Below are 13,688 nucleotides of genomic sequence, written 5' to 3'. Positions count from 1 at the left end.
CCTTCAGTCAGCAGACTGACACAATGAGCCAAACTGGCTAGAGCCAACTCTATGTTTTAAAAACAACAACATATGTATATAAGAATGTCTGGGAGGATATACAATAAAGTGTTTGTTAACAAGGATTACAATGATAGAATTATAAGGTAGTTTTACTTTCTTTAAGGGCCATGCAATAACTTTAACATATTGACATGCGTCACAACATGGCTAAACTTTAAGGCCACCTGTTGTATTATTCCATGAAATGTCTAGAAGAGGCAAATCCATCAAGACAGAAAGTAGATTAGTGATTGCCAGGAGCTGGAAGGAGTGATCTGGTATTAATAGTCATGTTGGTTGCTCAGCTCTGTGAATATATTAAAAACCACTGAACACTTTAAGTTGATTTATGATATGTGAATTGTATCGCAAAAAGCTGTTTTATAAAAAGGAATCAAAGTCCTGGCCAGAGTGGCTCAGCTGGAGCATCGTCCTGTACACGGAAAGATGGCGGGTTCGATTCCTGGTCAGGGCACATACCCTGGTTGCAGGCTAGATTCCCAGTTGGGGCATGTTTGGGAGGCAACCAATCAATGTTTCTCTCTCACATCAATGCCTCTCTCTCTCTCTCTCTCTCAAATCAATTTTTAAAAACTTTTTTTAAATAAATAAAAAGAAATCACAAAAATTGTTTTAATTTTTAAAACTAAGTTCCATAAACACACCTCCCACTTGTCTCCATAACCTCGACATCTAAACACGGTCAGTGGACAGACACCAAAGAAGGTCATCCCTCCCATCCCCATGTCCGGGCCAGGCTGCATCAAAGTCACTACAGACTGGTCTCCTGGTGTTAATTAAGGTTTTTCCAGGAGATGATCAGGAACTAGGGTCACAGGTCTGGCTCTTCCTAGTCAAACCAGAAGTTCCCTTAGGCAAAGTCAGCCACTGCTGCCTCTCACATGCAGTGGGAGAAAGAATGGAGGGTGAACTAGCTTACCTTAATGATCTCCTCATGTCCATCGTTGGACTCCACCAGTTCTGAGGCCAGAGAATGACTGGGTGAGTGGCCAGACACCATGGCATAGGTCTTCCTGCCCGCCTGAGAGAGAGAGAGAGAGAGAGAGAGAGAGAGAGAGAGAGAGAGAGAGAGAGATGGCTCAGACACCATATGGGAAGCCCAGAACTTCTGCACCTTGACCAATGCAGACAAACTGCTCCTCCAAAGACCTGAAGGGTTAGTCGGACTTTCCCCTCCAAACATTCATTTCAGAACCTCTACCAGAAGCCACACAGCAGCAAGAACACCAGGCGGAGAAAATTAGTAGAAATTGCAGGTTAGTTTCCATTTTAGGGGGGGGGTCTCCCCATCCTCCAAAGCAGCGCCGCGCTGAGGTCAGCTGGGTGTGCCGGAAAGGAAATGCTCCCAGGCAGCACTGGAATGAGGGGTCAGCGGCAAGGGAGGAGGCCTCACCCCACCAGAGACCTCCATACCTCCTGGGCTATGTGTTCAAGTTCATCTCCTGTCAGTTCACTCTGGAGAGTCAGTCTGAGAATGTCCACGCTGCCCTAATAATGACAATCACAGCAACATAACCTTTATCTTCGGTCTACGACCGGCCCAGGTGCACTTCTGCCAGCCCTGTGGGGTGGGCCTTATTATCGCCATTTCACAGACAAGAAAAGCTGAGGTCCGGAGAGGTGACACCAGCTTGCCCAAGGTCAGGCCGGTTCAGTGTGGCAGGCTGCCTCCAGGACTTCTGACAGTGCTCTACCCCGCACCAGAGACCTCACAGCACGCTGCTCCACGCAGCTCCAGAGGGGCCACACTGGTCCTCAGATTACGGAAGCACATGGCATGGACTCCCTTTTCCCCTGAAGAGGGCATCCCTGGATCGGTCATCCCCAATCCAGATTTTCTACACCTGACAGCCAACCAAGAAGTTATGGATATATTTTACAAGACCAGGATATCTTTCCTGAACCAAATTACAGGAAGGTATCTGAATCCAAACTCCTGTTTCTATGAGCCACACAGAAATTATCCAAATGAAAGAAGGCAAGACAATGGGTATTCATCTAGAGATCAGCCTCATTTCAATGGAAGAAGCAGATTCCTTCCTGTACACCAAATATACCATGGCTGTGTAAGACGTTAAGATTGGGAAAACTGGGTGAAAAACACACAAGAGTTCCATGTACTATCTTTGTAATTTTTCTGTAAATATAAAATGATTCCAAATTAAAAGTATTTTAAAAAAGAGAGAAAGGGGTGGGGGAGGGAAGGAGAAAAGAGGGAGAGAGTGCCCAACAGAAGAATGGGCAAAACAATTTAATAAACACATCACATAGGAGGATATCCAAATGGTCAATAAACATGAAGAAAGGATTCACCCTCATTAGTCATCATCATCAAAGAACCAGAACCACAGATAATAGTACAAATTACCCATAAAAGTGAAAACAGAAAAACCCAAATGGTGGGGGATTTGGAATAATGGAAACTCTCATACACTGGCAGTGGGACTGCTTGCTCATTGTCACGATCACTTTGGAAAATCTACCAAAGGTGAACATAGGCATGCCCTATAACATGGCAATTCCACACCTAGTATCCTCCCAGCAGAAATGCTGGCATGTGTTCCCCATAAAAACATATACTAGTATCTTCATAACAGCATTTTAATAGCCCCAAACTAGAAATTACCCTAATAGTCATCAAGAGTAGAATGGATGATTTTGACATAGCCATACAATGGAACATTGTACAAGAAAAAGAATGAAATACTGTACATGCAATATGGATAAACCTCACAGTAATGTTAACCAAAAGAATCCAGACACCACCAAAGTATACTATATGATTTCAATAAAAAGTACAAAAACAAGCAAAATTAATATATGCTTTAGAAGTCAGGATAATAGTTACCTTCAGGGTGGAGAGTAGTTAATGCCTATAAAGGGACAAGAGGGAACACTTCTGTAGTTGCTGGTAATGACCTGTTTCTTATCTGGGTGCTGGTTAGAGGAGTGTGTCCAGTTTGTGAAAATTGCTTGACTGTACATTTATGACATATGCACTTTCATGGATGAAGGTTATTGTTAAATAGAACGCTTAAAAAACAAGCAAACAAAAATGAAATACTCCTTATTGTGGCATTAAAGTCACCTCATGATGGGGCCTATCACTGTCTATACCCTACACTCTAACTTTCCCAAACTCCCCTAATCCAGTTGTAGAAAGGCGTCCAATCCAAAGCTCTCCTTCTCTTGGTCAGTCTTCTAATGCAGCACACGCTCCCACCTCCCCAGAGGTGCACGCATTGTTTTCTCCTCCTGGGTCACCCTCCCTTCTCTTGCCTCCTTGAAACATTCCCACTCAGCCTCCATAGCTAGCCTGGGTATCCTTTCTCTGAAGGTCCTACCCCAGCACTCCTCAGTCAGGGCCTGCTCCCTGCACACCACAAATCCCGCACTGTTCACACTGACCCACCTCATTCCTTCGTTAACTACGTATTCAATCATCTCCCCCAATAAAATCCTAAGCTCCTTGACAACAAGGAGAGCTTATTTTTAGCACAATGCCTGGCTAGAGTCTACTTGAAAAATGTGTTCCAGGTGAGAACGTCAGAGTGCTCAGCTCAGAGAAGTGGTATAAAATAATGCAGAAAGCAGGCACTAAGAGGAGGGGGGCATAAAGGGGAGAAATGAGCAAGGACTAAGAAAAGCAACTCTGAGAAGAAATAAAAGTGACTAATGGATATGTATAAGATGCTCCACCTTACTAGTAATCAAGAAACTGCAAGTCAAAACACCAGTGCTACCAACTTACAGATTTAGGAAGTATCAAAGTAAGGCATGTAGAAGTATGCTCACAGCAGCATTGCTGGCAATGGCAAAACGCTGGAAGCAACCCAGATGGTCCACTGATAAGCAAATGCCTGAATTAACTCCGGTGTATTCGTACAATGAAATTCAGCTGTGGCAATAAATGGACTGCAGCTACCTCCGTCGACATGAATGAATTGCAAAATTAATTTTAAGTGAAAGCGTGAGCTATAGAATATAAATGAGCAACAAACATGTATTTGTGCAGCACTCCTATCCTATATAATAAAAGGGTAATATGCTCATTAGACCAGATGTCCTTCCAGATGAAGCCAGGGCTCCGAGCGCTGAGGCAGAGGCTGCAGCAGCGTCCGAGCCCCTTGCAGGAATTTCGTGCATCTGGCCTCTAGTAATCAAATATATAAGAAAAGAGAGGAGGGACAGTTCCAAACTTGGAGTCAGGTGAGGTCTGAGTCCAACTGACAGCTATTCATCCTTTGGCAAGTCACTTTCTTTCTCTGGGCCTCAGTTTCCTATCTGCAAAATGGGAACGATAATACCTACCCTGCCTTTAGGCAGGTAGAGACGTGTGTAGACACAGTGTGAAAGTGCTTTGCAAACCATAAATCACAGCCTTACTTTCCCAAGGAGCTCTGGAAAGACTACAAGGGAGGGGGGGGAGGGGGAGGTGAGAGCGAGGCAAACTGTCTAAATGGAGCCTGTGACTAAATCTAGGGTTCTCTCTGGCACCTCATCCTCCAAAATCAGAGAGCCCAGTCAGCAAGGTCACAGACCTCACCGCACAACCCCAACCCAGAGTTCGGGGGGGAAACCCGGGCCCCTCTGTGCTGGGTGCCCCTGGTTGTTTCCTGGAGCTAGAGTGACCTCAGGGCTTTCAGTGCACTCCGGGCACTTTAGGAATGCCCCCAAGTGTCCAGCAGGGTGGTCCCCACTGGGATTCTCTGAAGGGCAGGATACAAAGTGGAGCATTCTTCTCCAGGGGAAAAAGGAACAGAGCTAATCACAAGGTAAGCAGCCTCTAACCTCATAAACAGTCTTGGGGAGAGGCCCAGCCACCTTCAAATTAGAGGCGGCCTCTCACTCTGTTCAAACACATCTCCAGCTGTGACTCACTCCTCCGAGCGGGAGGGAGGGGGTAAACACATAGCTGAGGGGTTAGAGATCTAGACGCTGGGAGGTAAACAGGGAGGCCCCAGAGGTTCTCACATCTCAGGCTTATGTGAACAGGGAAAGATCTATGGGAAAAATCTAGGTTTCCCCCAACCCCACTCCCCAGGCTTCTAGGGGGGCCATGGGGACTGAGGGGTGGGTGAGGGTCAAGGGTCTTTCTAAGAGGAAATAAGGGAAGTGCAGACTGCCCCTGAGCCGGAAATCAGCGTCCTTAATTCATCTTCACCCTGTAACCCGCTACTCCACTGCGTTGTCCCTCAATCATCCTTTCTTCCACCCAAATGTATGTGTTCTCTCACATTACTGCAGTAACAGCCACCTCAGTTGTCCCGCTCTGAGCAATGGGAATAGCTAGCCTCTTGAAACACTGGCTCCCAAGAGGCCGGGTGAGGAAAGTCCCACTAAAATCAAAGAAGAGGGCCAGATAGTGAGGTGGGGGCCTATCCCCTCTCTGCTGAGACTTCCAGCCCACTCAGCCTGCAGGTGTCAGGTGTCCTTGGTCCTGCCTTCTGCAGAGCCCTCTGGGCCAGACATGGCCCTTTATTGAGTCTGACACAAAGAATCATTCCCACTCCTCCCCACAGATCAGCCAACAAAGCAGGTGTTTGCTTTCTGTCTGGCTACCTGCCCAATACCATGGGCTGGAAAACCTCTATTCAGAGGCCTAGCGGGGTGCCTGGGAGGTGGAATGAGAAAAAGGGACTTAGGATGGGGCAGCCCATCTCATCGCCTGGAGCCCTGGCACAGGAAAAGCTGGGGCCTAGCAGGGAGAGTGCACACATAGAGGAGGGTGGGCTCCCAAGCTCTCAGCTCTGAAGGACACACCCTTTTGCTGAGCCGGTCTCTCTCCAGGAAACCTGCCCACCGTGCCCAGCCAATGCAGGTGAAGGGGTGGTCCCTCAGTGCCCCCTCCCCTCAAAGGGCTGGCACCAATGACCCTGCCCGCTTTAGTCTCTGGCCATCTTGTTTGTGATTTTTTTCCCTTTTGTGACCCCATTTCCTTTTCTTCCTTCATCTCCCCGTTCCAATCCTACCCTGTATTTTCTTCTCTTCCTGTCCCTGCTGGCCAGGCTTAAATCTGGGCCACGGGCCTCCCTGGCACATACCCATTTCTCCAACTAACCCTCCCCACCCCAGGAAACAAAGGTATTTCACAAGACTCTGTATAACCCAAAGAGGCATCTACCAGAATTACCAGCAGCAGGGAAGCTCGTCCCACCTGCTCTGAGCGCACGTGCCTGCAACCGAAACCATCTGGGCGCGTGCACACCCACCCTGGAGAAATATGGGCCAACGTTGGTGCCAAATGCGTGGTGGTTGAGTAAGCCTCCTCTTCCAGATCCTCTGGCAGAGGATTCCCCAAATTCCTGGTTGACCTGGACACCTCAGCTGTAATGCTCCTGAAAGTTAAGACTCTGGCAATGAATGAAGGAGATGAAATGGTGTGAGGAGGAATTTATGGCTTGAGCTTGGGGCAGGTGTCATCATGAGTGGAAGGAAGAGCCAGTCACCAAACTTGAAAGGTGCCTCTGCCCAGGAGTTTCTTCCCCACCCAGATGTCACACAGCCAGGGCTTCCATCATTTTAGAATTCATTCATTCGTTTGGAGTAAGCATCAATGACTCCCAGTGAATCCTACTTTAAAATGTAAATATTCTGACCCAGCAATTCCACTCCTAGGTTATTTCTCTCCAAGAAAAATGAAAAAAAGGTCAACACAAAAATGTGTCAACAAATGTTTATGGCAGCATTATTCATAGACAAAAAGTAGCAACAACCCAAATATCCACCAACATTTATCCAAGATGAACACGTGATAACATAGCCATACAATGGAATATTATTCAGCCATAAAAAGGAATGAAATACTGATTCATGTTATAACATGGATCAACCTTAAAAACATCATGCTAACTGAAAGAAATCAGTCACAAAGAATTGCATACATAACTATGATTACATTTATATAAAACATCTAGAATAGGCAAATCCATAAAGAAAGTAGATTGGTGGTTGTCTAGAGCTTGAAGTGGGAGATGGGCATGAGTGATGCTAATGAATCAGTGTTTCTTCATTGGGGAGGGTGAAATGTTCTAAAATTGTTTGTCTTGACTGTACAACTCTGAATATACTGAAAACCATTGTACACTTTAAAAGAATGATTTTTGCAGTATGTAAATTATATCTCAATAAATCTGTCATAATAAAATGAAGCCCATGGTAAGCCTTCAATAAATCACAGCTTTAGTGTTTTACGTGTGTGTGTGTGTGTGTGTGTGTGTGCGCGCGCGCTAGAGGCCCAGTGCACAAAATTTGTGTACAGGTAGGGTCCCTAGGCCTGGCCAGCTATCAGGGCCGATTGGGGCCTTCCAGCTGCCAGCCAGGGCCTTCCTTCATTCCACGCCACCCCCTGGTGGTCAGCGCACATTATAGCAAGCGATCAGTCTCCCAGTCAAACTCCCATGGGGACAATTTGCATATTAGGCTTTTATATATATAGAGAGAGATTTTTTTTTTTTTTAAGAGTGGGGCTCACCCAGCCAGTGTTGCTCAGTGGTTGAGCACTGACCCACGAAGCAAGAGGTCACAGCTCAAAAAAAAAAAAAAAAAAAAAAAGAGGTCACAGCTCTATTTCCGGTCAAGGCACATGCCGGGTTGCAGCCTTGATCCCCAGTAGGGGGCGTGCAGCCAATCAAAGTTCCTCTCATCATTGTTTCTATCTCTCTATCCCCCTCCCTTCCCCTCTCTCTAAAACAATCTATAAAAACATAAAAAAGTAAAAAAAAATGGGGCTCAGGAAAGACTTGGTATTAGACAAATTCAGCTTTCTGAGGTCCTAAAGGAATGACACCTATTCCAAGGTAAAGGCAAAGGTGCAACAGATGGAAAAAAATTCCAAATTCACCATGGCATCGAGAGAACCTCTCTGACCAAGACTAATCAAGATACAAAATGAGAGGATGAAAAACGTGCACATATCTAAGGAAGGGTAACACTGATAGGTTATTTAAAGGGAATCACCTGATCAAAGAGCCCATCACGGGACACCAGCTGCCCTGCCCATGGAGAAGGAAAGGGGCCCAGAGGGGGATGCCAAAATGTGAACCTTGACCATCACTCTGTCTAAGTCAGTCCTGGCTGAGCTGGGACTAGCAAAGGTCACTGAGGTCTTCACCCCGGGTCTACCTACAGGCCCTTCTTATCTTCAGGTGCCTCCTTCCTCCACTGGCAGAGGAATGGGAAAAGGAACAAATAAGAACAAACATAATGAGAAGGAGCAAACACTGACGGACCAGACAGCTCCTCTATGCCTTGGCCAGTGTCTCTGGGGAGGCACAACAGTCTAGTCTAAGCCGGAAAGTAGCAAATGGAAAATAAAGCTAATATCTGAGCATGTACCATGTGCCAGGCACTGTGGCTTCCTATGCATTACCTTATTTAATCCTTACAGCCTTATGAAAAGGGTGCAATTATTATCCCTGTTTTACAGATGAGGAAAATGAGACTGAAGAGATTAAGTAATTTACCAAAGTGATCTTGAGCAAAACAAATACTGAACCCCTGGTAGCCCACTAGGGCAGACTCCCAAAGGCAGGCTCTTAACCACATGTTATTAATAGAAATCACAAAAATCATAGTTTAGCCAAAAACTGTGATGTAATTACATTAAGAGAATGGGAGAAGAAAAAGAGAGGGTGTAAGAGGTGGGAGTATAAACTTTCCTGTAATTCCCACAGCAGGTAATCAATACCTGTCTAAAAGTAACAGATCAAAAAGCATCACTATAAACATATTATTTAGAAACATGGGGTAAACACCAGACAAAAGAGTTAAAAGAGTTGAAAGTGGCTACTTCCATGAAGAGGACTTGAGGCAGGGAACTAATTGCTATTTTTCTTTTTGTTGGTAATCCTCACTCCAGGGATTCTTTTTTTTTTGATTTTTTTAAAAATATATTTTTTATTGATTTTTTACAGAGAGGCAGGGAGAGAGAGATAGAGAGTTAGAAACATCGATGAGAGAGAAACATCGATCAGCTGCCTTCTGCACATCTCCTACTGGGGATGTGCCCGCAAGCCTGGTACATGACCTTGACCAGGATCAAACCTGGTACCTTTCAGTCCGCAGGCCGACGCTCTATCCACTGAGCCAAACCGGTTTCAGCACCAGGGATATTTTTTCCATTGTTTTTTTTAGTGGAAAGGAGAGAGGGAGAGAAAGAGAAAAGGAGAGAGGGAGAGAGAAACATCGATGTAAGAGAGACACGTGGACTGGGGCTGGTGCGTGCCCTTGACCAGGAATCGAACTTGTGATCCCTTTGGTTGCAGTCCTATGAGCCAAACCACTGAGCCAAACCAGCCAGGGCCTTGCTATTTTCTTTTAAAAGCCTTTTGCTATTATTAGAGCTTTTAAAAATCATGCATATTTTTTCCTCTGAAAAAAGATTTTATTTTTTTAAGATTTTTTAAAATTGATTTTTAGAGAGAAGGGAAGGGAGAGGGAAAGAGAGAGACATCAGCTGCCTCCTGCATGTCCTTTGGGGAGATCAAGCTGGCAACCTGGGCATGTGCCCTGGCCAGGAGGGACTCGAACCACAACCTTTGGTTGCATGGGATGACATCCAACCAGGGCTGAAAAATTATTTTAAAAGAAAATCAGAGATATGCCAACCATATCTAATGCAGTGAACACTTGCTGCTTTTGCCACACAACTTCCATCTTCCACTGGTAGAAGCACTTGGGTTTTGCTTTGGAGAATCTCCCTCCTGTCAATCAAGGATGGGCCTGTCATCAAGGAACCCCCTGCCCTAGCCAAGGAGGTCATGGGGCCAATGGCATCCTCTTCCTGGAATCTTGAGCAGAATGGCAAAAATACCTAAAACAGCTGGAACCAATCCACCTAGTAGTAACCCCTCCATTAGTTCCTTCCACCTGCATAGGCCCCGGACTCCCTTGGTTCAGACTTTTTAAGCTTCCCCTTATATTTTTTGAGCTACCCCTTTTCTTCTAATAAATCCCTTTCCTGCTTAAGTTAGGTGGAGTCACTCTGTTGCTTATAACCAAAGAAGCTTAATGGGAATATCTAATGTTTGAAGTTGATTGTGTTTTTATTTGCCAGTGTAACTTACTACAGTTGTTTACAAACTTTTGACCTAAAAAATACATTTTATATCACAATCCAATACACACACGCACAATAGGTATACACAAATATAACTGAAACAAAAGTTTTGCCAAAAATGTCTATCCCAACACTCTGAGAGTGTTCCTTCTATTACCTTTTTTAAGACTATATTTTTAGAGCAGTTTTAAGGTTTCAAACAAAATCAATGGGAAGGTACAAAGATTTCCCACATACCTCCTGCCCCCATACACACATAGACCTCCCTATTATCAACATCATTCACTAGAATGGTACTTTTTTTTTTTTTAAACCAAGGATGAACCTACATTGACACATCATAACCAACCAAAGTTGATATTTCACCTTAGGGTTCACTTTAATGAAGTGGATGGTGTTATGGATTCTATAGGTTTGGACAAAAGTATAAGGATATATATCCATCATTATATCATACAGAGTATTTTCACTGCCCTAAAAAAATCATCTGTGCTCTAACCATTAATCACCCCCCCCCCCCCCCACACACACACACAAAAAAAAAACTCCTGGAAACTACTGATCATTTTTATTGTCTCCATAGTTTTGTCTTTGCCATCATGTCATACAATTGGAATCTATTTCTTTTCTAATACTGGTTCTAACCCACTAAGTTGATTTCAGACCTACTAACAGTTATGATCTGCAGTTTGAAACACACTGGCTCCTTATATCGGCTGCTTCTACCTCCAACAATTAAAAACAGCCCAGAGAGCATATGAGCCGTATTTCCATGCCCAGGTGTGGCGCACTAAGGCACACGACCTGGCTGGTGGGAAACTGCCAGGAGAGTCGCAGGGTCCTGACTCTCATCAGGACACACCAATTGGTTAAACTGTCTACACTGCTGACATCAGAAGAAACATCTGTTCATGACTTACTCATGTGCTCGTGCACTGAGCACTCACTCAATGGTGTGCATATATGACAGTTCCTGGGGACTGTTCAGAGCCATAAATTCTATCTGCAGGCTCGCTCAGAGGAGAGGAATCCAGGACGAAGCCTGTGCCATGATGGAGGGAATGTTTATCATCCCCTCCTCCTGCTTAAGAGCTCAGGAATGTCTCCAAGATCAGATCTAGGCAATGATTATTTCATTCCCAGCTTTGAAGTAAATAACTCTCAACTCCAACCTAAAAAGAAGGAATAAAAGTGATTTTCTGTCTCCCCTTGCTCTAGAGGTCTCTGGTTAGCTTCAAACTGCGGTTAGAATTCCTTGTTCATGATTTTCCTACCAACTTTCTGCCCTACTGGACAAGCATCAAGGGATGGAAGAGGGTGTCCATTCATTCTCAACACTGCCAGTGCCTTAATCTTAAGACCTTTCTGGATCTATTCTAGAGCAAGCAGAGCGAAGCACAAACACCCCTCCCCTCTATTTTCCTCATACCCATGGTGCTGCCTCAACCATACCAAAACAGTGAGCAGGAGCACGGTGTAGGACTTGGAACTGAGACACAATAGGAAATGGATTTTTTCCGTCACTGCAGCACTCCATAGCTGGGGAGTGGCAGGCTACAGAGACTAGGGATGGGGGGGGAGGGGAGAGAGACTGGGTTTCAGCAGCAGCAAGATCTGTTTTGTAAGGTGGTAGAAACAAAGCCTGGGCAGAAACGGAGAGGGGCTGCGAACAGCGACCATCTCTACCCTAACTTGAAACGAGCAACTACTCCGTAAATATTCTTTGAAGAAGAGCCAATCGGGTGCAGCTGGGTTAGCTACCTCAGGGGCTTGCGGAGACAGGAAGAGGGGAAGGGAATCAGATCCCGAGTGCAGGGTGCGGGGAGGGAGGGATACAAACTCCCCATCGGGTTGGCTCCCATTTCACTCTCACCCACAATAGCTTGGAAATCGGTGAAATAGTACACACCTATTCCGGATTAAGTTCCCCAGCAGAGCCTAGAAACCCTCCGCCACAAGTTACCTGCCTCTGCCTCTCGGAGGGGAAAAACCATATGGTCAGCTGGGGCAGGGAGAGGACAGGGAGCCAGGGAGTGAGGGGAGCAGGGCGGATCGGTTAGCCTTGGAGAACTCCCTTCTCTCCCCCACCCTCAGTCCATACAGAAACCCTCGCATGAGCCCCTGCCCTTCCCTTCTCACCCCAGGTTCCGGCATATTCTCGCCCTTAGCCTGGGATGCTGGAGAAGGAAGCAAAACCAATAAACCGCCCCAGGAAGCTATCGGTTGGCCGATAGGGGGAAGGGAGCAGGAGAGCTGCAAAGGGGAAGAAGAAATCCTAGCAGAGAGGTGACCCCCACGCGGACAGTGCCATCCCTGCTAGCGGAGCGTTCCCGGCCTATCCCGGCGAACCTGGAATCCTACGGGCCCCCACCCTCCAGTCTAAGCCCCCTAGGATTTCACTCTCTATCCTTGGTTACTGATCACCCAAAGCACCGAAAAGTTCTTGAAAGGGCCGCTGAAGTCACTAGGATCCACAGAAAAGCCTAACCCAAGCCCAAAAGAGCACAGGGGTCTCGTCCCTGGATCTCATTCTCCTACAACCCGATCCACCGCCGACAGGACGCCTGAGTAGCGCGCACGGGAGACCCGCGCCGAGTCACGGGCAGGAGCCGCAGTGCCCTCCCCAAGGGCAGGACCTCCCGGAGCCCTCGAGCCTCCGAAGAGTCTCCATCCCCCGACTTCCCAAGAATCGCCCTGCCCGCCGCGGGGCGGGAGAAAAGAGAAACGCGGCCAGGAGCTGACCGAGCACCGAGCGCGGCACCAGGTGATGTCAGCGAGCTCGCCGCGGGGCGCGAGAGCGGCGGAATTGGAAGCCACATGTACCCGAGCTGAGGAGACGGTGAGGCCTCATTTCCTTACCGCGCTCTGCTCCTCCGGGTGCACGTCCAGCAGGGAACACCAGCCCCGCGTCCCGTTCATTTTCTCCCTGCGGGGGGCGCCGCACCCAGCCTACAGCACTGCGGTCCGGCTCCTACTGGGCGGGCGCGCGCGGAACCGCCCCCTTGTATAGGCGCGTCGGGGGCGGGGCCTGGCGGCAGGACACGCCCCTAAGGCGTCGCTCGCCAACGAGTGGGCGAAAGAGCGAGATAGGCGTGGCTTAGAGGTTTCAGGGCACGCCCATCTGCGCTAGGTCTGACTTACGTTAAAGGTGTTTGGGCGCTGCCAGGAGCTATTGAACTCAAGTTTTGTCTAACACGTGTGGTTGTGCCTCAACCATTCTTCCTTAGTTTTGCTGTCTCCTCCTTTCAACTCGAAGATCAGTGTTGGTAAGAGATAATCACCCTGCCTGCCCCTAGACAACGAATTTTTAAAAAGCTTCCAGAATTCTCCTCTCTCTACTTACAGGCCAGCCTGTAGGCTTTGTGAAGCTGAGCAAATTTCCTCCACCATAGAAATGCAAGCATCAAGGGCCAGCTCATTCAGACTGGCCTAAGCCAGTCTGGCAGGTGCCCTTCCCTGGCAGGACGCCCAGGCCAAAGTCAAAGCCAGCTTGGCTCTGGGTGGGGCTTGTTTTGCAGAAGCCATTATACCAAAGCTGCCCTTATATGGTTGGGAGAGGTGGGAC

At 47.0% G+C, this 13,688-nt stretch overlaps 1 protein-coding gene across 6 annotated transcripts in view; it reads right to left on the bottom strand.

The window, feature by feature from the left end:
• TUFT1 (tuftelin 1) overlaps nucleotides 1-13,109 on the bottom strand; it is a 28,641-nt gene extending 15,532 nt beyond the window's left edge. For 3 of the 6 annotated variants that reach the window (XM_059674250.1, XM_059674254.1, XM_059674253.1), the window contains exons 1-3: nucleotides 12,983-13,109; nucleotides 1,477-1,551; nucleotides 983-1,084 (exon numbers count right to left, since the gene is read on the bottom strand). In XM_059674250.1, coding sequence (XP_059530233.1) covers nucleotides 983-1,084; nucleotides 1,477-1,551; nucleotides 12,983-13,042 — 237 coding nt within the window. In that variant the 5' untranslated portion in view covers nucleotides 13,043-13,109. Of the gene's footprint in view, nucleotides 1-982; nucleotides 1,085-1,476; nucleotides 1,552-2,911; nucleotides 2,937-12,982 lie in introns of all 6 variants that reach the window. The other 3 variants (XM_059674255.1, XM_059674256.1, XM_059674251.1) reach the window with 3 other exon arrangements.
• Between the last annotated feature and the right edge of the window lie 579 nt (nucleotides 13,110-13,688).

Source organism: Myotis daubentonii, chromosome 18 (genome assembly GCF_963259705.1).
Source record: "Myotis daubentonii chromosome 18, mMyoDau2.1, whole genome shotgun sequence".
Taxonomy (NCBI): domain Eukaryota; kingdom Metazoa; phylum Chordata; class Mammalia; order Chiroptera; family Vespertilionidae; genus Myotis; species Myotis daubentonii.
This window is presented reverse-complemented; position numbering and strand designations above follow the sequence as displayed.